This window comes from Bubalus kerabau, chromosome 5 (assembly GCF_029407905.1).
Source record: "Bubalus kerabau isolate K-KA32 ecotype Philippines breed swamp buffalo chromosome 5, PCC_UOA_SB_1v2, whole genome shotgun sequence".
NCBI classification, from domain to species: domain Eukaryota; kingdom Metazoa; phylum Chordata; class Mammalia; order Artiodactyla; family Bovidae; genus Bubalus; species Bubalus kerabau.
Window position 1 is genome coordinate 134,927,994 of NC_073628.1, and position 27,584 is coordinate 134,955,577.

The 27,584-nt window shown below is 46.2% G+C and overlaps 1 protein-coding gene across 3 annotated transcripts in view; it reads left to right on the forward strand.

Annotated features, from left to right (window-relative positions):
* Positions 1–5,549: 5,549 nt before the first annotated feature.
* KDM5B (lysine demethylase 5B) overlaps positions 5,550–27,584 on the forward strand; it is a 71,987-nt gene continuing 49,952 nt past the window's right edge. For 2 of the 3 annotated variants that reach the window (XM_055583195.1, XM_055583196.1), the window contains exon 1: positions 5,570–5,905. In XM_055583195.1, the coding sequence (XP_055439170.1) occupies positions 5,717–5,905 (189 nt within the window). In that variant the 5' untranslated portion in view covers positions 5,570–5,716. Of the gene's footprint in view, positions 5,906–27,584 lie in introns of all 3 variants that reach the window. The other variant, XM_055583197.1, reaches the window with a different exon arrangement.

Below are 27,584 nucleotides of genomic sequence, written 5' to 3' on the forward strand. Positions count from 1 at the left end.
GCAAAGGTGCTACAGATGATGGTCCAGAGCGCGGGAGACCCTCGGGGCTTCGAGGGGAGAGAATGGACATGTGTTGGCAGCTGAGGGCCAGCTGGTGGTCAGATCTGGGATGGGGTTTCCATGTCCTCACTCCTCACCTTGGTGTTTAGGGAAGATCACAGGGTTACCATTCCAGCCCTAGTTCTGTTACCATCTGTGTGACTTTGGCTAATAAGTTTTTCTGAGTCTCAGTTTCTTCATCTGAGAAACAGCTTTTTACTGTTTATTAATATTCAGTTCAGTTCAGCTCAGTCGCTCAGTCGTGGCTGACTCTTTGCGACCCCATGAGTCGCAGCACGCCAGGCCTCCCTGTCCATCATCAACTCCTGGAGTTTTCCCAAACTCATGTCCATCGAGTCGGTGATGCCATCCAGCCATCTCATCCTCTGTCACCCCCTTCTCCTTCTGCCCTCAATCTTTCCCAGCATCAGGGTCTTTTCCAATAGGTCAACTCGTCGCATGAGGTGGCCAAAGTATTGGAGTTTCAGCTTCAGCATTAGTCCTTCCAATGAACGCCCAGGACTGATCTCCTTTAGGATGGACTGGTTGGATCTCCTTGGAGTCCAAGAGACTCTCAAGAGTCTTCTCCAACACCATAGTTCAAAAGCATCAATTCTTCGGCACTCAGCTTTCTTCACAGCCCAACTCTCACATCCATACATGACCACTGGAAAAACCATAGCCTTGACTAGACGGATCTTTGTTGGCAAAGTAATGTCTCTGCTTTTGAATATGCTATCTAGGTTGGGTCATAACTTTCCTTCCAAGGAGTAAGCGTCTTTTATTTATTTTTATTTATTTTTCTTGTGTAATAAAGTTTTATTAAAGTATAAAGGAGATAGAGAAAGCTTCTGACATAGGCATCAGAAGGGGGCAAAAAGAGTACCCCGTAAGCGTCTTTTAATTTCATGGCTGCAGTCACCATCTGCAGTGATTTTGGAGCCCCCTAAAATAAAGTCTGACACTGTTTCCACTATTTCCCCATCTATTTCCCATGAAGTGATGGGACCAGATGCCATGATCTTCGTTTTCTGAATGTTGAGCTTTAAGCCAACTTTTTCACTCTCCTCTTTCACTTTCATCAAGAGGCTTTTTAGTTCCTCTTCACTTTATGCCATAAGGGTGGTGTCATCTGCATATCTGAGGTTATTGATATTTCTCCTGGCAATCTTGATTCCAGCTTGTGTTCTTCCAGTCCAGCGTTTCTCATGATGTACTCTGCATATAAGTTAAATAAGCAGGGTGACAATACACAGCCTTGATGTACTCCTTTTCCTATTTGGAACCAGTCTGTTCCATGTCCAGTTCTAATTGCTGCTTTCTGACCTGCATACAAATTTCTCAAGAGGCAGGTCAGGTGGTCCGGTATTCCCATCTCTTACAGAATTTTCCACAGTTTAATTTATTAATATTACCAATCTATTATACTTCGGCTTTCCTGGTTGCTCATTGGTAAAGAATTCACCTGCCAAGCAGGAGACCCAGGTTTGATCCCTGGGTTGAAAGGATCCTCTGGAGGAGGAAATGGCAACCCACTCCAGTATTCTTGCCTGGGAAATCCCAAGGACAGAGGAGCCTGGTGGGCTACAGTCCATGGGGTTGCAAAAACAGCCTTATAGGACTTGGCAACTAAATAACAACCCATCTACTTCACAGTCCTGGGGTGTCCAACAGACTATGGATCACGCCAGCCACGGGCAGATCTGGTTCCCGGTCCTGCAGTGTCCCAGGTGCCCCCTGCCAGGGGAGGGGAGAAAGGGAGCTGGTGTCAGGACTGTCAGACCCTGTGCTGGACATGTGACAGGATTTGGTTGTGCGCCGGATTTCAAATGACCGTGGTGGATTTGGGAGTGCTCCGGGAAACTGAAGTCAAGTTTTATTCCTGTTGCAAGACTTTCACCCCGGATTCAGAGAATTCCAAACACTCCGACCACCTGAGGGCCCCCAGCCCCTTTCTTAGGGCGACTCCGACCACCTGAGGGCCCCTAGCCCCTTTCTTAGGGCGACTCCGACCACCTGAGGGCCCCTAGCCCCTTTCTTAGGGCGACTCCGACCACCTGAGGTCCCCCAGCCCCTTTCTTAGGGCGACAGCAGTGGCCGCGGGGCTAACAGCGACCTGTGCTTGTCTCTCTGCCTGTTCAGCTTTCCCAGCAGAGCCCAGAACTTCCAAAGCGGCCAAACCTGAATGGGAGGAAACACCCTCGGGGGGAGGACGCCGCCCCGCCCCACGCCTCAGCCAGGTGACTCCAAGTCCTGAGCCCAGGTCCCTCCAGGCTGAAGGGTTCCCACGACCCGACAGGAAGAGGGAATGGGCAGGAGGATAAGGTATTGAGTTATCAGGCGCCTCCCTAGGACCCAGACCCAGCTGCCCAGGGCTGAGCCCCTTGTCACGGTGGGAGTGGACCTGCACGGACGTGCCCATGGCGGGGGGTGGGGCAGAACCGGGAGCGCACGGGTCCCACCGAAGAGACTTCCGGCGGCACCGAGCGGGGCAGCGGAGAAGCGGGAATGACCAGGGCTCAGCCCAGGAGGTGGGCCCTGTGGTGCGATCTCTTCCTGCCTCCCCTGGGAGCCAAGTTCATCTCCTTGTCCGGTCCAAAACTCCATCCTCGGCCAGACGGAGCCACGGACCACCATAAAGGCCATTTCCCCCTCCCCTTCGGTTCGGGGCTGGAGGCCTTGGCTCCCTCCCTTCCAGCGGTTTACAACCCCCAGGGTGAGAGGGCAGGGACGGAGGTGGAAAAAGACAAACACCGAGTTAAAGGTGCAGGAACAGAGACACGTTGTGGGAGTGCACAAAATAAAGTAAAACACGGAGGCCACCGAGGCGGCAGCTCAGCCTGGGTCTCGGGGTCTGTGGGTTTGTCTCCACGGGGGACATCCGACACCAAACATTCCAGGGCCCCCAGAGGGGTGGGGGATGACGACAGCGAACCAGAGGGAGGAGCCGAGCTGGACTGTGAGCAGGCCGGGAAGAGGCCTGTGCGTCGGGGAAATCAGAGGAAAGGAGGGCAGAGAGGAGGCCCACCAGGGCTGGGGAGGGACGGGTGGAGTGGAAGGGACGCCGCGCCGAGGGTAGGCGCACCGCGCGCCCCGGAAGCCGGGGGAGGCGGCGGCGGGCGCGAGCGGCCCTCCACGTGCGCTACGTGCCGCGCTGGCCGCCCCCGCCGGGGAGCCGGCCTCTCCGCTCCTGGAGCCCAGTCGGGGGTGGGCGCGGGACCACGTCTTGCCCAGGGTTGCGAGTGTGCAACGCGGCTTCCGGAAGGAACGCGGTGTGCCCCGACACGGCGCGGCCGGCCCGGGGCGCGGGCTGCGGAGCTGGTGCAGGCTGGGGGGAGGCCCGCAGGCTGAGCGGGACGGGGAAGGGAGGATAGAGACCCCAAGGCCGTGTTTTCGGCTCCAGGGAGGCACAGATGCTGCGGCCAGAGACTGAGCCCCGCGGGGCAGGGTGTCGTGCCGGGTGAGGAGGGGTTACTGGAGACGTGGCACCCGGATGGGGCTCGGCTCCGCTCCGGCTGCCGGCGCTACCCCTCGCCGGCCCCGGCCCGCAACGCGATGCCGGCCCGCCCCCGCCTCGCTGCCCTCGGCCCCGAGAGCCGGACCTCCGGCAGCGAGCGAGCACAGCCTCCGGGCCGCCGGGCCGCCGCGCCGCCGCGGAGCAGACAATGCGGCGCGCGCCCCGCCCCCGAGCGCTGCGCCGGCCGGCCAATCAGCGCCCGCGCCGGCCGGCCAATCAGCGCCCGCGGCCGGGCTCTTTAAAAAAAGAAGGGCCGGCGCGGCGCGGCTGTCAGCTGGAAGGATCCCTCCGCGCATGTAAACACGCATCATAAAGGGCCGAGAGCGCCTCCGCGTCCCCGCGGGCAGAGCAGCCCCTCCCAGCTCCCTTCGAGGCCCCGCCGCCGACCCTCCCTCAGCTGCAAGGCGCGTCCTTGGGGAGGGGCAGCTGCTGCCCTCTTTGCCGGCCACGGAATCCCGTGGCTCTGGGCTCTACCGGAAGTGGCGGACGCGGGGCCGGGAAGCTGCGGTGCGGGGCGGCCCGGGGGTAGCTGGGGACGGGCTCGTTGTCCTCCTTCTCGGCCGTAATCCGTACGTGTCTGGAGTTCGTCTTGGAGGATGCCAGTGTTCAGTGTGATAATAGTCTTATCGCTGCTCCCGGGAGAGAGCACAGGACAGGAAATCCACCCCAGCAAGACCCTCTAGAGCCCAGGGCAAAGAACAACAACGAGGACTTTTCTCCCCAACATTTTATTGTGAAAAATTTTCAAATATTCAGCAAAGTTAAAACTTTGTGCAACAGATTCCTCTACACCCCCAGCTAGATTCTGTGAACACATGAGCACATTCTAACCTGCAATCTCACATCCACTGTATACGGACGACTTAATAGGGTGCCAGCTGCCCTTGGTTTCAGCCTCCGTCGCCTTGGCTTAGGAAGATCACAAAGCCCTAGACAGCAAGGGAAGGATCTACCTTCTCCAACGACCTTTGGGTTTACTTCAGAACTTTCTGAAGAGGAGGCTTCTCCCCTCCGCGGCCTTTTAGAGGAAGGATCCTCAAGGATAAGAGACTTTTCTTCAGGTGAAGCTAACAGCAGGACTAGGACTCGGTTGACACCTACCTACCAAGGAGGCTCTGGCGAACAGTCCTTCTTGGGTTTGGCTCCTTTCTAGAGGAAAGAGGTCTTTTTTAGGGTTGAAATTCTACGTTTTGAATTCCCTCTCTTCCCTTTTCTGGGGCAGGACATTATCCTCCCCACCTCCCCAAATGTGTCAAAAGTGTTCTCATCTCTTCAAGTTACTAATTTGTGCCTTTATTGTCTGCTCTGCAAAATGGGGACAATAGCAGGGACTCCCGCGCGGGATGAAGCGCAGACGCAAGCAGCTAACATACCACTGTCCACACCCGCAGTCTTGTTGCTCAAGGAGCACTCTTCCCTGCAACACCCTACCTTCCGGTTAGGTGGTGTCTCCACCACTTGTTGGCCTATATGCAACTTGGGCAAATGGCCTGATCAACTTGCGCCTCGCTGGGTTTATGTGTAAATGGAAACGAGTACCTGCCTCGTAGGTTGTTGTGTATATTAAAAATTCATCATGAGAGCACGTGCACAGGCCTAGTACAGAGTGCTAATTTCTTATCCTCCTGTTTTCTCACCTCTAGGCTGTTGTCACCTTCGAGCTGTCCCCTCTACCTGGAAAAGCCGCCTCCGGCCCCGACACCCCACGCCCCTCGGGGGTCTGACCAAATGTCTGCGAACTTCCACCAGGGCGGCTCCCATGAGGCGGGGCGGGACGCAGGGTCCACCCGTGAGCCCAGCCTCGTAACTTCCTGAGGGAGGGAGGGGACTCTGGCACGCAGTCAACGGTCAGTGGAGGCCGGCTGGGCTGAACCGTGAGGCCGCGATCTGTTCCCGGGGGCCGCCCCACCCGGCCCAGGGGCGGGCGCTCGGCGCGGGCTGGGTGGGGATGGGGGTGGGGTGGGACTCCTTTTCCTCGCCGTGGCGGCGGAGGCGCACGGCGTGGCTGGGGAGGCGCGGCGTCGTCGGTCGGTGTCGGAGTCAGAGTCGGAGTCGGAGTCTGAGCAGCCGGATCTGAGGAGGAGGAGGAGGAGGAGGAAGGCCGAGGCGTCTGAGGAGGCCGAGGCCGGCCACCCAGCCGCGTCCGCGGCGCCGCGAGAAATGGAGGCCCCCGGCCCGCGCCCCGTGCCGGCCCTCGGCGGTCCCGGCCCATTGGGGGAGTTCCTGCCGCCGCCCGAGTGCCCGGTCTTCGAGCCCAGCTGGGAGGAGTTCGCCGATCCCTTCGCCTTCATCCACAAGATACGGCCCATAGCCGAGCAGACCGGGATCTGCAAGGTGCGGCCGCCGCCGGTGAGTCTCGAGCGGGGCGCGCGGCCGGCGGGGGCCGGGCGCCGGGCCTCGGAGCTGGGCGCGGGGCGCGGGGGCGGCGGACGGAGCGCGGCCGGGCCGGGGTTCGGATCCGGACGGAGAGGCGGGGGCACCGGCCCCGAGGTCGCGGCCGTGCGCCGGAGCCGCGGGAGCCGAGGGCGGCCGAGCAGGCGGCCGGCGGGCGGGCGCGGGGGCCCCCGGGCGCGGGGCCCGCGTGTGCGGGGCGCCGGGGGTGCGGGGTGCGCGCCCCGCGAGTTGTCGCGAGGAGGAAAGTTTTCAATATGGCGGCGGAGCCCCTGGTCCTTTGTGTGGAGGCGGCGGCGGTCCGGGCGGCCTCACCTGGCGCCCCACCCTCCGACCCCGGCCCCCCGCCCCGCTCCAGACCCCCGGCAGGTCCTCGGGGCCGGGGGCGAGCTGGGGCGGCGGCGCCGGGCGGGGGGACCGCGGGCCGGGCCGAGGGGGCGTGCGCGTGGGCCGAGGGGGGCGGCCGCCCAAGGCCCTCCGCGACCCCCGCGCGGCCAGGCCTCCGGCCCGAGAGCCGCCCGCGGCGGGCGGTGTCAGCCTCGGAAGCCTCCGCCGGCCCGCGGCAGCCCCGGCCCGGGTGGGCGTGAGGGGGGTGGTCCCGAGGTCGCCCCAACGGCCGCAACGGCCGCGGCCCCTCCCCCGCCGCCCACCGTCGGGACCCGCCGGGGCCGAGGCGGCCTGGCGGCGGTTGGACGCCCCGCGACCGTTGGCCGGAGCTGTAACTGCCTCCGGACGCTTCGAGGAGCCGCGGAGGCCGCGCCCCCGCCCCCTCGGGGGAAGCCCCCCGCCCCTCGCCCGGGGCTCGCTCTTGTGGTGACGTTGGAGGTGCGGGGCTCGCGCGTAGCCCTGCGCCCGGGGGCCGTGTCGCGGGAGACCCCGCCGCCCCCGACCTCCGGGGCGGAACGCGCACTGGATACTCTGGAGTTTTTCTTGGAGTAGTTTGAAACGGAGGTGAAATTCCTGCCTCCGAAAATAGCTGGTCCGCCGGTGTGGGGGAGATGTTTGGAAGAAGATGCCCCGCTCTCCAGAAGTGGACACGGTTGCTTGCCGTTGCTGAGGGGAAGTGCGCGTCGGCTGGAGCCAGAGGCCTGCAGAAGTTGTGCGGGGATCGGGGCCCCGGGCTTAGTTCTGCAAGAGGGGGGCGGGCGCCGACAGGTAGCCGTGGAGCTTTGTGTCGTGCGTTAGGGACGCTGAATGTGAAGAGTGCGTTTGCCTTAGTGGGGATCTCTTCTGAAACTAGGCAACTTGAGTAAGTTCTCGGGAACCCAAATGTGTGCAGTCGCTTCCTGGGAGTGAGTTGTCCTCCATGTTGGTATTGTGGTGCACTAGGGCTGGGGTAAGCCCTTTATCCACTCTTACCCCGTGCCTTTTGGGAGGCTCTTTTCCTAAAAAGGTAGTGTTGCTCAGCTTAGGTTTGGCTACTCATTTCCTCATCTTGGCCAGAATATTAATTGTAAGCCCTGCAAAACGTGTAATCTTTCTCTTTCCCCATTCTGAATGTCTGACAGACATGATGGCCACCATTTTGTATTGAGAGTGGTACATACCACAGCCCGAGAAAGGGTGTTAAAGAGGCACAAATAAACACTCCACAAACATAACCAGTGCTGTGTTTTGGAGACCTCCTTTGTGTGGAGGAGGCTTGCTTCCTCCTTTGTTTAAGAACTCTTGTGCCAATTGGAAAGAATTTGGGAATATTTATTGTTGATACAACCACAAAGAGAAACCTTTCCAGAAGTTGTAGCTCTCAAAGAAGGGTCTTGTTGGAACAAAGACTTCTTAAGAGATGAGGATGTAAGCAATGGTTGTTTTAGAAACCGTTTTCTGTGAACAAGTTGTTTCATATAGTTGAAATAAACCAACAACAAACCAAGAGATAGGAAATGTTTTCCATGGTGATAGCTATGTAATGCTTGTGTTTCTAGATGATTATGACCACTAAGTTTTTGGAAAACGAATGACTGTTAAAATGGGGATTGGGTTTACTGGTATTTTACTTTTCAAAGTAAGGGGAAGAATTACAAAGTATTTCTATTTCTTTTTATCCTTAACCTTTGTATCTTTAATTAATGGTATTTAAGGTAGCTTCAATTTATAGCTGCTTCTCAGTGATGGTCCTAAACTACTTGGCTATTGAAAACTTGAGGTTCATAGAAATTTGTTTGAAATATAGTAAGGTAAATGTGATAAAAGGTAATAAATCAAAAAGACATTACTCAAATCCTGAGTTACAAGTTTAAAGATGGAAGTAAATCATTTTTCAAATTACATCAAGTTTCTGGCTTCCTGGATTTCTTTCTTCAGTTTACAAGTAATCTGACTTTTGGTTTTATTATCCTTAAAATGCAAATTTTCATTTCCTCCTTGATGTACTTAGATTTCTTTTTAAGGACAAATTGTATTTCCATGTCACTTTGTGGTATTTGGAGATGATTAATTTTAGGAGTGTAATTATTAGGCAAAAACTAGTTGGCTGGTCAGTGAATTTCTGAGTCTCCTGAGCTTGATTGGAATATATTTGATGGCTTTAGTAAGCTACTCTGTTGTTCTCAAACATACATCATTTGGCCATAGCTAGGCAGATTCCACAAATTTCTTCTCTGGTGGTATCCAGAAGTCGGAGATTTAAGTCAAACCCCAGATGGCACAGTAGACACATTTTTCAACTTTTAACTTCTTGTGGCCATTAGTTTAATCCCTTTGACTTTATAGCCAGGGTGTAAAACTTTGAACAGTCAGCATCTCTGAGCCTGTTGGTTCTGCCCTGAGGAATAGGGAGGAACGCAAGTGTACCTCTGTGTGTGGGGGAGGTTTGAGTGACAGGCGCGGGTCTCTCCTCATTCCTGCCCGTCATTCTCCCTGATGTTGCTTTTGCTTGACTTTGGCCTCATCCTCTTTGTTGTTTTCCCAGTTTCTTTGGTGTCCTGAAGTTTTTCTCTCTGATTCTTTGCCGCCTTAAACCTTTTAACATTTGGGGGAAAAGCTTATCAATAGACGTATCCTTGAGCAAAGGAAGAATTTACAATTAAAAAAAAACCCACAAAGTTTTGTTTATATATATATATATATATATATATATATATATGCACTCACAGTATACAGTTCTTCAGTTTAAACTGCAGTTCAGTAGTTTTTAGTATTTTCATGGAGTTCTTATAACCATCATCAGTTGTTAGAGCTTGTTCATCACCCCCCCACCCCACCCCAGAAGAAAGCCTGAACCAGATTGTAACCACTTTTTAAGACAGATTTAGAACTATGCCTCTCAAAAGAACTTTTTTTTCTCACTTGATAGGAGGCTGGGTTAAGTAAGTCCTACAGTTTTAGCTTGTACATGTGTCTGCCTTAAAGTAACAGCAAACTTCATTTGTTGTAGTCTGTGGATGGGTGTTTAGCTAAATTTGACTTTGCCAGTGGTAAATTGGTCACACCCAGATCCTCAGATATCCATCTAACTCTTAGTTAACCAATCAACAAATTAATAGACTCATAGAATGGAATGTGAGTGATATTACAAACATACAAGGCAGCTAAAGATTTATGTCCCTACCCCCAGTGGAGAAGTTTCCCTTCCTGTGGTTATAGGATTTGTTTTTAAACATGCAGTCTAAACCTTTTTTAAAGAGCAGAATGAAGAGAGAATTGCCTTTGAAGAGTGTTAATTGTTGCAATTTAAAACTGGAGGATTGAGTTCATTATTGAGAGACAGCTACAAGGAAAATTAGAGAAAATGATCAACCGTCAATTTCATTTTTTGTCTCTAAGATACTTAATTTTCTTTATTTCTGGTTGATAGATCAGTAGTCAACTCATTTACTTGTTTAGTTTGGGTGACAGTAACAAAGTCCAGGATATTTAGGATACTTCAATATAGGCATACAGTAATCTGCCAGTGAGAGAGTTTTCTTTTAGAAAGGCAAAAATACCATTGTGAACTATTCAATTAAAAAAAATGAAGGAATCTGGTTTATGTGCTGTAAAATAGGAGCTTTCTGTAGGCTTTTGTAACCTCTCATTGTTGTTCTAATTGGACCACATTAAAGTTTGGCTATAGAAAAGGATAGAGGGACAGCTCATGCCCCAAAATGAAAGTGCTAATTAATTAGGTTCCTGGGTTTAGGTTTCACGAAGTCTACTTGTTTATCTCTTGGCAGAGGCCATCTTTGGGTTTAAAAACCAGTAACCGGGAAGGACCTTGCTTTCTCCATTGTACAGCCCTTGCATTGAGCTGGTGGTCTGATTTTTCCTTTCCAAGAGAATTATATATTCTTTGGGGATTATGCTAATATACCTGTTTTATGAGCTAGAAGACCATTGCAGCCTCCTTTTTTTTTTTTTTTAAATTATGTGGAATACCTGTTGAGAACTAAAGGACTGACTGTACTATCAGAAATGTCTAAGTTTGGGCCCCTTGAAGAGGAGTCATCAGAAGCACACTGATAAGTTCCTTGGAGTGGATCCTGCCATATCATTGGGCCACTCATTTACTTTGGATTACTTAAGAGTTTGAGACACTAGTAACTGGATTTTAAAATCTGAGTTGCAAGAAACTTGTTTAAGACATGAGAATTGTATGCAGCTTAACAAGGATTTCCTAAGTACTTATTAACTGCTGTGTCCTAGCATGGGATTAACAAAGAGGAAAATGAGATAACACCTTTGTACACTGCAGAATATTCTTCTAAAAATGCTCCTTTTTCTGTAATTAACTATCGGATGAATTCAGTGGTGACTTGGCTTTTTCGACCTCCAAGTTTATGGAGACTATGGGGTAAAGCCATCTCTGGGGAACTAGGACTCTTAGTTCCGTAATTGTAGGATGGGAGAACTTGACTAAACGCATTCTTGTCTTAAAAAAATTCAAACTTTTAATTATAGATCACTCCACTTAAAGCATCATTGCCATACACCTTTAGATGTAGCCCAGAGTCATCACATCGGTTCATCTGTTACATTGTTTTTAATCGTTTAAATTGTCTTTCTGGACTTAGGACTAGTTACTTTGCTCTGCTAGAACCTTCATTTCCAGAGTATAAATGAAATTTTTTAAGTTACGAAAATAAGCATACACCACATGGTCCCTTTATGTGTTTTCCTGGGTGTAAGAGAGCAGAAGGCAGAGTAGCAACATTGGCATTGAGAGTAAACTAGTGACCTCAATTGGAGAGAACAACTTGGTTTAGCTCTTGTCGTACTCAGGGCGAGTGAGATTTGGGCAGTTAGGGATGAGGTTCTGTTAGGGAGAGATGGCCTCTCTGCCTAATCAGGATGGGGATAGGACTTCTCAGTCTCTCTAGTGGTTTGTTGCCTTGTGGTATGTTTGTGGCGCATCTGTGGGAGCGCCTGGTCACAGAGGCAGGTGGTGGGAGGTGGTGCCCCTTGTGCCCTTGCCCACTCTGGGTCCATCTTCCCGTTTGACAGACATCATCTCAACAGAATGCAGCTGGGAGTCGGGAGTGAGTGAGAAGCAGAACCAAGTCCCTTCTGGAAAATGAGTTTGAAGGAGATGAGAGGCAAGGGTCTGATGAGTTGCTGGGCAGATGTCATTAGGTTTACTTGCTGTGAAGATGGTGATTGACTCCAGCTTCAGTGGTTCGATTACTGTTTCAGCAGAATTGGGGATGAGCATTTAGGTGGCCCCAAATGTTTACAAGGAGCCATTTATAAGTCAGGCTGTTGACAACTGTTTTCTATCCCCTTAAAGTCTACATGCCCTACACCGCCCCGCCGCCCCCCCCATCCATAACTTTGTTTTTCAGGCACTAAACTAAAACATCCCTAGGCAGAAGACATAATGAATGGCTTTTTTTTTTTTTTTTAAACTTGTTGATTCCATTTCACTTGGAGATCTGTTATTTTACAACACATGTAGAATTTAAGAAATAGCAGGGATAAAAATAAACTTTTATCAAGGAGAGTATATGTGGGGTTTTTTTTATGTTATATAAAAGAAGGAGTCAGTGTTGATTTTGTAAAATGAGTGAGTAGAATCTTGAATCTAACGCCATCATGACCTTGGACAAAGTCATTTTTTCCCAATGTATGCCTTCTTACCTGCTATAAGAAGATCTGATACTGACCTAGGGCTGCTGTCCAGACTAATTAATTGATGGTTTGCAAGGAGCTTAAATTCCAAAGCTTATGTTTGCTAACTGCTAAGAAGAGTCTGGGGACAGATTTACAGAGACAAGGGTTAGGGCCAAATGCATATCCCTCATTTTCTCTTACAGAGAAGGGATTTGAAAAAGTGAAAAAGTCAAAAGCCCAGCATCAAAACCAGAATATAGAGTGTAATTCTTCTATTGGTTTAGGTAAAACTTTTCTGTACCTAAGTGTTCTTTAAAATTGAAGTTTTAAAAAAAATGTTTTTTGTTTTTTTTATTTATTTTTTTTTTTTCAGGTAGAGCTGTTAGAAATTATTTCAGAAAATTTGCAGTGCATGTGTGTTATACAGGGAGGAGTTTGTATTTGGAAAGCTTTGTGTTGGGATGGCTCTGATGCTGTGGAAGCCCTGCCTGCCGATGGAGAGCATTCTATTTTATCTAACATAATTTAAATAGTCCCAGTGCTTTCCTGACAGGATGGTTAGTAGAATTGAGTCTTACTAGTGAAGTGGGGAGAAAGGTAGAACGGGTGGTAGGGAAGGCTTATTTTGGTCCTCAGGATAGAGCCTGAGTATGTTCTATTCTATTACTGACAAATAGCAAACTTTTTAAAAATAAAGCTCATTAGAATTGCTATATAATCATACAAATCTGGATTTCTCACTTTTGTTGTTCAAATATATTATCAGTACTGTTTTCTAAATGTGTTAAGACACAGTCCACTGGTGTACGTACCAAGTTTTACAACCTTTGAATGTTGAGTATTTTAATTAAGAACATGTAGCTAGGCTGAGCTCTGTCTTCCCAGCTGTGTTCCTCGTGTGGCCCTAGGCAGACTTTTGTGCATTCCTACATTAATTCTTGCCACCTCAGCTTGATCAAATTGTAGTGTTAGAGAACTAAGTTCAAACCTGAATGTGTTTTTTTAGCACTTGGCTGGGGCTTTTGTTAGGCATGTGTTCCTGTGAGGCACACAGGTATCTGAATGTGGCCATCTACTCCACTCCTGTAGCTCCAGAGACAAAGAACAAATCCTATCAAAACCACATAATTACAAGGTCTTTAAGGCAAGATCCTCCCAATTTTCTGTGTGGTTGTACCAGCTCATCATTTGGTGATACCAGATGGGACCGTCTCATCCCTGCCAGGCTTTGACTTGGACAAGGAGAGCAAGGCTGTCTCAGGGTTTGTGCTCTGATATCTTTATCTGCAGGAAGGGAGGTGCGGGCATGGCTCATGATGAGCAAGGTTTGCAAAGAGGATTTTTGGAGTGTAACCCCCTTTGGTAAAATTCCAGATATTCCAAGCTTTTTTCTTCTCCCAGAGAGGCTCTTATCCAATATAATGATGCATTTTGAACAAATTGAGAACAGCTACCAGATTTTCCAGTGGAGGGCTGGCTTCAGGGTTTTGTGTATGGTATGGGTTTGGGGTTTTTAAAAGTCACACTAGAAGGCAGCCCCTTCTTCTGGGCTCCTCTCTATAACTACTTTTTCTTTTTTAATAACTATTTTTAGTAACTGTTTTTTTTCTCTAATAACCTTGTGACTTTACCTGTATTCCATATGTAAAATATATCTTTGACTTATGAAATAGATAATTCAGTTCAGTTCAGTCGTGTCCAACTCTTTGCGACCCATGGACGACAGCACGCCAGGCCTCCCTGTCCATCACCAACTCCTGGAGCTTGCTCAAACTCATGTCCACCCAGTCTGTGATGCCATCCAACCATCTCATCCTCTGTCGTCCCCTTCTCCTGCCTTCAATCTTTCCCAGCATCAGGGTCTTTTCCAGTGAGTCTGTTCTTTGCATCACGTGGCCAAAGTATTGGAGTTTCAGCTTCAACATCAGTCCTTCCAATGAATATTTAGGATAATTGCTCATCAAAATTTTTTTTAGGGGAACAGGGTTTAAAATTTGGTTTAAGATCCAGGGTAATTTGTTTTTGAAGGTTGGTATTAGCTAGTAGCTCAGTTGGTAAAGAATCTGCCTGCAATGCAGGACACCTAGGTTTGATCCCTGGGTCGGGAAGATCCTCTGGAGAAGGAAATGGCAATCCACTCCAGTATTTTTGCCTGGAAAATCCCATGGACAGAGGAGCCTGGTGGGCTACAGTCCATAGGGCCGCAAGAGTCAGGCACGACTTAGTGACTAAACCAAACCATTAGCTAGTTAGGAAATGAAAACTTGCAGAGAATAGAGGTTTTGTGAAAAGATCGTGGAGCAGGAATACAAACGTTTGACTTCTGGTATGTTTTCCATTATCTAGTTATTATCCTTGAGCTTCCTGACTTGAGGGTCATGACTGTTTTCAAGGTTTTATTCCATTAACCTGACTTTAAAATGGGGATAATTCTGGCCCTAGTTTACATGAAGAGGCATAAAGAGGGTAAGTAAACTTCTCAAGGTCACCTGGCTACTAAGTAGAGAAGCCTAATGTGAGCCCACACAGTATTCTTAACCATTATTTGTATTGCCTATACCCGCTGGGAGGGATTGGGGGCAGGAGGAGAAGGGGACGACAGGATGAGATGGCTGGATGGCATCACTGACTCGATGGACGTGAGTCTGGGTGAACTCTGGGAGTTGGTGATGGACAGGGAGGCCTGGCGTGCTGCGATTCATGGGGTCGCAAAGAGTCAGACACGACTGAGCGACTGAACTGAACTGAACCAAAAGTTTTCTATGTCTGTGAATCTTGTTTCTGTTTTATACATAGACTCATTTTCATTATCTTTTAGATTCCACATATAAGTAATATCATATGATACTTGTCTTTCTCTGTCTGATTTACTTCATTCAGTACGATAATCTTTAGGTCCATCCAGATTGATGCAAATAGCATAATTTCATTATTTTTTATAGCCAGGTAGTATTCTGTTGTATGTAGGTACCACATCTTCTCTATCCATTCATCTGTTGTTGGACATCTAGGTTGCTTCCATTTCTTGGCTATTGTAAATAATGCTGCTGTGGGCTGCGTGTATGTTTTTGAAGTTTCTTTTCTCCAGATATCTACCCAGGAGTGGGATTGCTGGATCCTTGGTAACTCTGTTTTTAGTTTTTAGAGAACCTTCTCCATATTGTTCTCCAAAGTGCATCAGTTTATCAATACATTCCCACCAACAGTATACAAGGGTTCCCTTTTCCAATAGATTCAGTAAAAAAACATTTCTGTTAACTTAGTTCATGCTGCTAAGGTAGGACTTTTTTTTTCTTTTTTTTCCTTCTTCCCATTCCGTGCAACTTGTGGGATCTTAGGTTCCCAACCAGGGATTGAGCCCAGGCCCACAACAGTGAAAGCACACCACAGGACTGCCCCAGAATCCGAGAACAGTTAAAGGAAGATGTACTGAGAGAAGTTAAGTGACTTGTCTAAGGTGACACAGCTTTTAAAGGACTGACTGGGGAATTCCAAACTGGCTTTTTACTTCTGAGTTCAGTGTTCTTCTAATACACAGTGACCAGTGGATCCCAGAAATTAGCTGGGCTTTTTGGGAAGGAGAGTGTGATCTTCCTTTGGTTCCCTTTGGCTATCCTGACACACTGCAGGAAAATCATAATAGAAGCTGTCCTTACACGATACCAAAGCGCAGCACCGTGTTGTTTTGTCTGTTTTTTGTTGTTGTCCAGCTCTTTGCAACCCCATGGACTGCAGCATGCCAGGCTTCCCTGTCCTTCACTATCTCCCGGAACTTGCTCAGACTCATCTGTCGAGTTGGTGATGCCATCCAACCATCTCATCCTCTGTCGTCCCCGTCTCCTCCTGCCCTCAATCTTTCCCAACATCAGGGTCTTTTCCAGTGAATCAGCTCTTCGTATCAGGTGGCCAAAGTATTGAGAGTTTCAGTTTCAGCATCAGTCCTTCCAATGAATATTCAGGGTTGATTTCCTTTAGGATTGACTGGTTGGATCTCCTTGCAGTCCAAGGGACTCTCAAGAGGCTACTCCAACACCACAGTTCAAAAGCATCAATTCTTTAGCACTTTTATAGTCCAACTCTCACATCCGTACATGACCACTGGAAAAACCATAGCCTTGACTAGACGGACCTTTGTTGGCAAAGTAATGTCTCTGCTTTTGAATATGCTGTCTAGGTTGGTCATAACTTTCCTTCCAAGGAGTAAGCGTCTTTTAATTTCATGGCTGCAGTCACCATCCGCAGTGATTTTGGAGCCCAGAAAAATAAAGTCAGTCACTGTTTCCACTGTTTCCCCATCTATTTGCCATGAAGTGATGGGACTGGATGATGAGGTTTAGGCAATGTTAATGTAAGGGATTTTCTTACCTGTTGACTTTGAATTAATAGGAATTCTCAGCTGTGCTATAGGAAACTGAGAAATCCTTTTTTGTCAGCTCTGGTGAATGAAGAAATGGATTGGGTCCTTGGGGTTGGCTCCAGGTTCCATTCAGTAGGCTTATTGATACATCAGTAAGTGCCAGGAATTGTTAAGGTTCTGTAGTGTACAACTTTGACTTAAGGAAGCTTGTAATCTACTGGTGAGAAAGATCAGCAACTAGATTATATAGTAGGATGTGTGCAAGTAATGGAAATTGTATATGGAATGATTGAAGGTATTAGGGTTGGGCATATATGGAGGTGGATAGAGAGTATAGGGGGCTGCCTGGGGTATCTGGGAAGACTGGGTTAGGGCAGAGTTAGGGAGGGATAGGAATGTAGAATGAGAGTGAGAGTCATTCGAACCCCCAGAAACATCAACATACAAGGAATGAAGAGGATCTAGATGGAGGCTGCAGGGAATGTGCTGGAAAGCCCAGGAGAGAAAAAAGCTGGTTTGTTGAGTCTATATTTCAGACTTACAGGACTTCTTGGCGATGATTTTCTCAAGTCTCAACTCTAGACACAGCTGTAAAATTCTCCATTTAAAATCTGGGAAAGTAGATAATAGAGGAGTTTTATTGACTATGCCAAAGCCTTTGACTGTGTGGATCACAATAAACTGTGGAAAATTCTGAAAGAGATAGGAATACCAGACCACCTGATCTGCCTCTTGAGAAATTTGTATGCAGGTCAGGAAGCAACAGTTAGAACTGGACATGGAACAACAGACTGGTTCCAAATAGGAAAAGGAGTACATCAAGGCTGTGTATTGTCACCCTGTTTATTTAACTTATATGCAGAGTACATCATGAGAAACGCTGGACTGGAAGAAGCACAAGCTGGAATCAAGATTGCCGGGAGAAATAACAATAACCTCAGATATGCAGATGACACCACCCATATGGCAGAAAGTGAAGAGGAACTCAAAAGCCTCTTGATGAAAGTGAAAGTGGAGAGTGAAAAAGTTGGCTTAAAGCTCAACATTCAGAAAACGAAGATCATGGCATCCGATCCCATCACTTCATGGGAAATAGATGGGGAAACAGTGGAAACAGTGTCAGACTTTATTTTAGGGGGCTCCAAAATCACTGCAGATGGTGACTGCAGCCATGAAATTAAAAGACGCTTACTGCTTGGAAGGAAAGTTATGACCAACCTAGATAGCATATTCAAAAGCAGAGACATTACTTTGCCAACAAAGATCCGTCTAGTCAAGGCTATGGTTTTTCCTGTGGTCATGTATGGATATGAGAGTTGGACTGTGAAGAAGGCTGAGCACCGAAGAATTGATGCCTTTGAACTGTGGTGTTGGAGAAGCCTCTTGAGAGTCCCTTGGACTGCAAGGAGATCCAACCAGTCCATTCTGAAGGAGATCAGCCCTGGGATTTCTTTGGAAGGACTAATGCTAAAGCTGAAACACCAGTACTTTGGCCACCTCATGCGAAGAGTTGACTCATTGGAAAAGACTCTGATGTTGGGAGGGATTGGGGGCAGGAGGAGAAGGGGACGACAGGATGAGATGGCTGGATGGCATCACTGACTCGATGGACGTGAGTCTGAGTGAACTCCGGGAGTTGGTGATGGACAGGGAGGCCTGGCGTGCTGTGATTCAAGGGGTCGCAAAGAGTCGGACACGACTGAGCGACTGATCTGATCTAATAGTGCGTGTCCCATTGATACCAGGCAGCCCTTCAAATGAGGACCAGTTTTATCAGGCTGGAATTTACTCATATTTTGGGGTCGGGTGCATCATAATCACATAATAAATAAATCAGATTTATTATTATGCCCACGCTGCTCGGCTTGCTAGATCTTAGTTTCCTCACCAGGGGTTGAACCTGGGTTGCAGTGGTGGAAGCGCCTAGTCCTAACCACTGAACCTCCAGGAATTCCTAAATTGAGTATTAAATGTGGCAGTACGTGTCAAAGAAGTAAGATAGTGCTGTCTGTACAGCAGTAACAGAGATACGTCATAAGATAAATTCAAGATTTTTGGACATAAGACCTGTATCTACTATCCTAAATTGAGCTTGCCTGTGTAATATTACATCCTTTAATCTTTCATACAGAAGATCTAGCCTTGAAGCATGGTCAGAATTCGAGTATATTGAATAGACAGTCCGGTTATCCTTCTGTAAATATTAGGTGATTGGTAGTGGGGTGAACAGAGCAGCTTCCTAGCAATTCCAATTCAGGTTCAAGCTTAGTCCTTTGCTTTGAATATGGCTATTAGGGATCATACATATTCTAAAATTATTTCCACTTTTGTTATTAGATTTATAGTTAATATATCTTAATTGCAGCAGGATTGAAAGCTGTTAAATATTTGCTTTAATTAAATGTATGGCTTACTATTTATGTTTCTTTTTTGTACAATTGTAAATGTGTCTTGAGATAGATGGGAAGAGCTGACTCATTTGAAAAGACTCTGATGCTGGGAAAGATGGAGGGCAGGAGGAGAAGGGGACGACAGAGGATGAGATGGTTGGATGGCATCACTGACTCGATGGACATGGGTTTGGGTGCACTCCAGGAGTTGGTGATGGACAGGGAGGCCTGGCGTGCTGCGGTTCACGGGGTCACAAAGAGTCGGACACGACTGAACGGAACGGAACTTGAGCTAGAACATCAGAACAAAGATTCATCTTGAGTATCTTCTCCTAGGCTCAGGCTGGTTTCTAGTGTCACTGCTGTCCCTTTCCTGACCTTGAGTTTTGAATCTCCAGGAGAGCCCAGTTTGTCAAGTACTGAAAGTGTAGTGTAGAGCAGGTGTTCACAGGTCTAATAAGGCTTTAAAGATAGGGTGTGGGCTGTTTAACTTTCCCTGCGCTTGGTGCCCAGGTTGGTTTGGGTGTTACCAAGTGCAGGTTGAGGGGGCAGAGTCCAACCTCATTCCTAAAGTCCTTTCCCTGACAGATCATTTTTGTAATCTTTCTGAAGTATGTAATCTTTTCTTAACTTTAAATCAAAACTACTTATTAAATAATTTCAAAAACTGCAGAATTGCTATTGGATCATGATGTGGCTTGGTATAGGCATACTGAAGTAATATTTTTACCAGTTAAATCACTACAGCGGAGAAGGATCTGAAATTCTTGCAGACTCATTCAGTGACCATAAGATGTCTATGACCTGAAATGAATAGTGCTTTCCTGTTAAATTTTCATGATTGACCATTGTATTGTCAGCCTGTTTAAGGGGAAGATAATTTGTTCTAGAGATTTAGCTTTCTTAGGATCTTTCTTTCAGCGCCCCCAAAAGAGACTGACCCAGACTTGCCGGTGAGTGTTCAGGAGTCTCCGACAGAGGCGTGGATTGGCGTTGGCCAGCTGCAGGGTTGGGGCACTGAGTTTGGCATTGCACAGGACCTTTTCAACGAGGTCACCATTATCTTCATTACCCCTAGTTTGGTCTCAGGTCAAACAACAGGGAGGGAACACAGCCCTGCCCATCAACATAAAATTGGATTAAATATTTACTGAGCACGGCCTCACCCATCAGAACAAGACCCAATTTTCCCCACAATCTCTCCCATTAGGAAGCTTCCATAAGCTTCTTATCCTTAATGAAAAACCACAATCACAAAAAACTAATCAGATGGACCACAGCCTTGTCTAACTCAATGAAACTACAAGCCATGCCCCTTAGGACCACCCAAGACGGATGGGTCATGGTAGAGAGTTCTGACAAAACGTGGTCCACTGGAGAAGGGAATGGCAAACCACGTCAGTATTCTTGCCTTGAGAACCCCACGAACAGTATGAAAAGGCAAAAAGATAGGACACTGAAAGATGAACTCCCCAACTTGGTAGGTCCCTAATATGCTGCTGGAGGTCAGTGGAGAAGTAAATACAGAAACAATGAAGAGACAGAACCAAAGCAAAAACAACACCCAGTTGTGGATGTGACTGGTTATGGAAGTAAAGTCTGATGCTGTAAAGAGCAATATTTATTGCATAGGAACCTGGAATGTTAGGTCCATGAATCAAGGTAAATTAGACGTGGTCAGACAGGAGATGGCAAGAGTGAACGTTGACATTCTAGGAATCAGTGAACTAAAATGGACTGGAATGGGTGAATTTAACTCAGATGACCATTATATCTACTACTGTGGGCAGGAATCCCTTAGAAGAAATGGAGTAGCCACCATAGTCAACAAAAGAGTCCAAAATGCAGTACTTGGGTGCAGTCTCAAAAACGACAGAATGATCTCTGTTCGTTTCCAAGGCAAACCATTCAGTATCACAGTAATTCAAGTCTATGCCCCAACCAGTAATGCTGAAGAAGCTGAAGTTGAATGGTTCTATGAAGGACCTACAAGACCTTCTAGAACTGGCACCCAAAGATGTCCTTTTCATCACAGGGGACTGGAATGCAAAAGTAGGAAGTCAAGAGATAGCTGGAGGAGTAACAGGCAAGTTTGACCTTAGAGTACAAAATGAAGCAGGGCAAAGGCTAATGGAGTTTTGCCAAGAGAATGCACTGGTCATAGCAAACACCCTCTTCCAACAACACAAGATATGACTTTACACGTGGATATCACCAGATAGTCAATACCGAAATCAGATTGATGATATTCTTTGCAGCCAAAGATGGAGAAACTCTATACAGTCAGCAAAAACAAGACCGGGAGCAGGCTGTGGCTCACATCATCAACTCCTTATTGTTAAATTCAGACTTAAATTGAAGAAAGTAGGGAAAACCACCAGACCATTCAGGTATGATCTAATCAAATCCCTTATGATTATACAGTGGAAGTGACAAATAGATTCAAGGGATGAGATCTGATAGAGTACCGGAAGAACTATGGACAGAGGTTCATGTCATTGTACAGGAGGCAGGGATCAAGACCATCCCCAAGAAAAAGAACTGCAGAAAGGCAAAATGGTTGTCTGAGGAGGCCTTACAAATAGCTGAGAGAAGAAGAGAAGCTACACCTTTCTAAAGAATAGCAAAGATTAGAAAGCTTTCCTCAGTGATCAATGCAAAGAAATAGAGGAAAACAATAGAATGGGAGAGATTAGAGATCTCTTCAAGAAAATTAGAGGTACCAAGGGAACATTTCATGCAAAGATGGGCACAATAAAGGACAGAAATAGTATGGACCTAACAGAAACTGAAGATATTAAGAGGTGGCAAGAAAACAGAAAGTGAAAGTGAAGTCGCTCAGTCGTGTCTGACTCTTTGCGACCTGTGGACTGTAGCCCACCAAGCTCCTCCGTCCATGGGATTCTCCAGGCAAGGATACTGGAGTGGGTTGCCATTTCGTTCTCCAGGGGAATAAAACAGAAGAACTATACAAAAAAGTTATTCATGACCCAGATAACCACGATGGTGTGATCACTCACCTAGAGCCAGGCATCCTGGAATGTGAAGTCAAGTGGGCCTTAGAAAGCATCACTATGACCAAAGCTAGTGGAGGTGATTGAATTCCAGCTGAGCTATTTCAAATCCTAAAACATAATGCTGTGAAGGTGCTTCACTCCATATGCCAGCAAATTTGGAAAACTCAGCAGTGGCCACAGGACTGGAAAAGGTCAGTTTTCATTCCAACCCCAAAGAAAGGCAATGCCAAAGAATGCTCAAACTACTGCACAATTGCACTAATCTCACATGCTAGTCAGAGAAGGCAATGGCACCCCACTCCAGTACTTTTGCCTGGAAAATCCCATGGGTGGAGAAGCCTGGTAGGCTGCAGTCCATGGGGTCTCAAAGAGTTGGACACGACTGAGCGACTTCACTTTCACTTTTCACTTCATGCATTGGAGAAGGAAATGGCAACCCACTCCAGTGTTCTTGCCTGGAGAATCCCAGGGACCGGGGAGCCTGGTGGGCTGCCGTCTATGGGGTCGCACAGAGTCGGACACGACTGAAGCGACTTAGCAGCAGCAGCAGCAGCAGCACATGCTAGTAAAGTAATGCTCAAAATTCTCCAAGCCAGGCTTCAACAGTACTTGAACCATGAACTTCTGGATGTTCAAGCTGGATTTAGAAGAGGCAGAGAAACCAGAGATCAAATTGCCAACATCCTTTGGATCGTCAAAAAAGCAAGAGAGTTCTAGAAAAACATTTACTGCTGCTTTATTGACTACGCTAAAGCCTTTGACAGCGTGGATCACAACAAACTGTGGAAAATTCTTCAAGAGATGAGAATACCAGACCACCTTATCTGCCTCCTGAGAAATCTGTATGCAAGTCAAGAAGAAACAACCGGACATGGAACAATAGACTGGTTCCAAATTGTAATGTATGTCACAGCTGTATAATGTCACCCTGCTTATTTAATTTATATGCAGAGTACGTCATGCAAAATGCCGGGCTGCATGTATCATAAGCTGTAATCTAGACTGCTGAGAGAAATATCAATAGCCTCAGATACACAGATAACACCACGCTTAATGGCAGAAAGTGAAGAAGGACTAAAGAAGCTCTTGATGAGAGTGAAAAAGGAGAATGGAAAAGTTGGCTTAAAACTCAACATTCAAGAAACTAAGATCATGGCATCCAGTCCCATCACTTCATGGCAAATAGATGGGGAAAGAATGGAAACAGTGAGAGACTTTATTTTTTTGGACTCCAAAAACACTGCAGATGGTGATTGCAGTCATGAAATTATAAGATGCTTGCTCCTTGGAAGAAAAGCCATGATGAACCTAAATAGCATATTAAAAAGCAGAGACATTACTTTGCTGACAAAGGTCCGTCTAGTCAAAGCTACGGTTTTTCCAGTAGTCATGTATGGATGGGAGAGTTGAACTGCTGAGCACAGAAGAATTGATGCTTTTGAACTGTGGTGTTGGAGAAGACTCTTGAGAGTCCCTTGGACTGCAAGGAGATCCAACCAGTCCATCCTAAAGGAGATCAAGTCCTGGGTGTTGAGAGTTGAACTGCTGAGCACAGAAGAATTGATGCTTTTGAACTGTGGTGTTGGAGAAGACTCTTGAACTGCAAGGAGATCCAACCAGTCCATCCTAAAGGAGATCAAGTCCTGGGTGTTCATTGGAAGGACTGATGCTGAAGCTGAAACTCCAATACTTTGGCTACCTGATGCGAGGAACTCACTCTTGGAAAAGACCCTATGCTGGAAAAGATTGAGGGCAGAAGAAGGGGATGAGAGAGGATGAGATGGTTGGATGGCATCACTGACTTAATGGACATGAGTTTTGTGTAAGCTCATGGAGTTGGTAATGGACAGGGAAGCCTGGAGTGCTGCAGTCCATGGGGTCACAGAGTCAGATGTTGCAACTGAGCGACTGAACTGAGCTGAGGTTTTTCCTCTGTGAATTTTAAAAGGGTCCTTCCATTATATTATAGGCTTTATGAGACTTTTGGGACATGCCAAAAATCTGTATGAATTGCTCCAGATAGCTTGGTAGTCACCTATCAAGGGGGTTTTTGTACTTAGCTTGTTCCTGCAGAGGGACCTGGGAGGAAACTGTCTTTGAAGTCTGAAAAGCAGTATTAATGGGAGGATTGTTTTATATTTTCATATGGTTTTAACAATAATAAATTTAAGTCATTAGAGGCCTTTGTAAATGCAGAGTATTATTTCCCAAGTTTTATTAAAAGTGTTGAAAAAGGAACTTATTTAGACTAGCGCTTAATAACTAAATACCATGATATGTATCTCTCTTTTTTTTTTTCTGATGTATTTTCATTTACTAAGAGATGGTCCATAGAAACAGTGCTTTCCCTTCCAAATACTTTTTATTCAGAAATTAAAACATGTTATTTTAAACAAGAAGTTGTGTAAAAGTGAAAACTGGCTTTTTTTTTTTTTTTACCAGCCCCTATCTATAGGAGTTATAATTTTAACAGAAGTTTTTATCTCTTGGTACTTATTTTCTTAGTACAACTATTAAAGACCATGTATATTTGCAAATGATTGCATTGGTATTTTCAGGATCTTTTTGGTGTTAGGACTTTAGGGGAGATGGGTTGCCATGTACCTTTTCTAAAAATACTGGCATTACACTGGTCAAGAAATCGTTGTTAGTGGATGGAGAAGACACTTAAAGGACTTCTTTTAAAATCTGGACAGACTGAAGGGGGAACCCTCTAGGGGTCTGTTTGGGCAATTGTTTCCAAGATGAGGGCAGAGGACTCTTGGAGAGTTCACTGGACCTTTTCAGCAGGCTCAAGGGAACTTCTTTTCAACTAAATGTTTAACTGTGACCAGCTTTTTTTTTAATATACTTTAATGGAAACAACATATACTACAACAGATAGCATAAGATATGAAAATCCAGCTTATTTCTATTTAACCAGGCATTAAAGAGATTGGCAAAAGAAAACTACTCACCAATTCTTTGCTTACTAAATGAATTTGTTTAAATCTTAATTTCTGATGCAACAAAAATGAATAGACAGAACCTATCTAAAATAAAACTCTTTGAGGTCCTAAATTTTTAAGGGTTTAAAGGGGTTGTTTTTGTTGTTAATTTGCTCAGTCGTGTCTCACTCTTTGTGACCGCACGGACTGCAGCACATCAGGCTTGCCTCCTTCACCATCTCCCTGAGTTTTCTCAAACTCACGTCCACTGAGTCGGATGCCATCCAACCATCTCATCCTCTGTCACCCCATCCTCCTCGGGCCCTTTGTCTTTCCCACCATCGGGGTCTTTTTGCATCAGGTGGCCAAACTATTGGAGCTTCAGCATCAGACCTTCCAATGAATATTCAGGGTTGATTTCCTAATTTAGGATTGATTAATTTGATCTCCTTGCTGTCCAAGGGACTCTCAAGAATCTTCTCCAGCACCACAGTTTGAAAGCATCAATTCTTTGGCGCTCAGCCTTCTTTGTGGTCCGGCTCTCACATTGTTACATGACTACTGGAAGGAAACACCATAACTTTGACTCTCCAGACCTTTGTTGGCAAAGTGATGTCTCTGGTTTTGAATACACTTTGTAAGTTTGTCATAGCTTTCCCTCCAAGGAGCAAGCGTCTTTTAATTTCATGACTGCAGTCACTGCAGTGATTTTGGAGCCTACTTGAGGCCCAAAATTTGAGAGTCACAGTGGTAAAAAAGGAACTTATTTTTGCAAAGGCTTGACTCAATAGGAGTAAATCTAGGGTCTATGCAGAAGTGGTTTCTCTTTGTGCTCAACCTTTAAAGAGGCAATTATAAAATCAGTAGAGGTTTTGGTAAAAACTTATTAAAGTGTTTTCAAAAGGCAAACAGTAGATTTTCTCACATAACCGGTAACAACTGTTGAAGTGGGCCTGTTTGGTCTCATTTTGTCATTAAGTTTAAAATTCTTATATCAAAGATACGATTGTGTTTTGGTTTTTGACAGTTCTATTTTGGAGTCAGAAGTTTGAAATATAAGATAAAAATTGATCCAAATTATTTTTTAATTGAATTTTTAAACTATTTTAAGTTTACAGAAAAATTGAGAAGATAGGTCATTTGAGAACCTCACCTAGTTTCTTCCCCCTTTATTAACATTCTGTCAATGAACTGCTAATATGACACATTTGTTGTATAAATCCATGAACAAACAGGTGCACTTTGATTTCGTCTGATGTCTTCTGTTGCAGAATGTCACCTGGGACATCACGTCACGTTCACCTGTCAGGTCTTTTTGGGCTCCTCTTAGCTGTGGCGGTCTTCCAGATCTCTTGGTTTTGATGACCTTGACAGTTTTGAGGAGGACTGACTGGACATGGCAGCAACTTTTTTTTTCTTTTCAGGAGCCAGTTATCCTTGCAGTCTTTCCTGTTGGCTGTGGAAACATTTAAACATTAAAGCTGTGGGAGTTTTTGTTCTTACCTTAACTAAAGCAAGCCCCCTGCTACAACATGTACCTCACTTGACACAGCTGCCCATATCTAAATAAGGAGCATGATGTATTTTACTAAATATTGTTTTCAAATACTTGTCACCAAGTTTTCCTCATTGACAAGTTTTTAGCAGTGAGAGGTTTTTTTTTATTTTATATTTTTAATCTTATCTTTATAGAGACAGTTAAAATTCATTTTCCTAATTAGACTTTGCTTGTCAGTAACATTTATTGCACATCCATAGCACTGTTCTGGGAAGGTAGTTTTCATTTTAAAGTCTTCCTTATTTTTATACTTCTCTGTTACAGAACTCACTGTCAGTCATAAAAGGTGGTCTCAGGCAGGCACCTGTGGTTCCTGTGATCACATTGATTTATTTTTTCCTGTACTTGGCAGTGTGTAAAATGTGACCCTTGAATGAAGCTGAAAGAAGCTTCTTAGAAGGTATAAGTGTTTTGTTTATGATTAACGTTGAAAAGTAAAGGAAATAATCTCAATGTCCAATAATAAGAAATTATTAAAGTACCAATACAATGAAATATTGGACTTCTCTGGTGGCTCAGACAGTAAAGCGTCTGCCTACAATGCAGGAGACCTGGGTTTGATCCTTGGGTCGGGAAGATCCCCTGGAGAAGGAAATGGCAACCCACTCCAGTATTCTCGTCTGGAAAATCCCATGGACGGAGAAGCCTGGTTGGCTACTTTCCATGGGGTCGCGAAGAGTTGGATACGACTGAGCGACTTCACTATCTATCTATCACTATAGTACTAAGTAAAATGGAATGTAATTTTTTGGGGGAGGGTTTGAAATTATGAAGATAAGTATCTTAGAAAAAACACTGGAAAGATGTATACCAAAATGTAGCAGGTTTTTCTCTACAATTATGGCTGATTTTTTTCTTTATATTTCTTTCTGAAATTTCAGTAATAAGCCTGATTACTTTTGTAGTAGGGGAAAAAGTATATTTTAAACCTACTGTCTTCCTTAGCCTTTGTCCCATAAGAAAGTATGCAGTCAGGAAATTTTACATAGTGGTCATACAGAAAATGGCTTTGTCAGTAGAAAATACTGATGTCACCCATGAAACCATAGGTGGACTTGCCCTCGAGTGTTATTTTTTGTGTTACAGAAGTTGAATTCCATTGCCACCCTAGCACCTCCTCTCTAGACAGTTTTGTTAACTGCCTCTACACTTGAATTAATTTGCCTAAAACAGTCTGATAAGAATCTGTTTTTTTTTTTTTGGTCGTGTCACACAGTGTGTGGGATCTTAGTTCCCTGACCAGGTATTGAACCTGGGCACAGAGTTGATTCCTGGACTGCCTGGGAATTCCCTAGGAAGCTCTTTCAGCATGAAAATCCTGCTTCAAAAAGCAGGATGCGTGTATCTAATGCTGGAAAAAG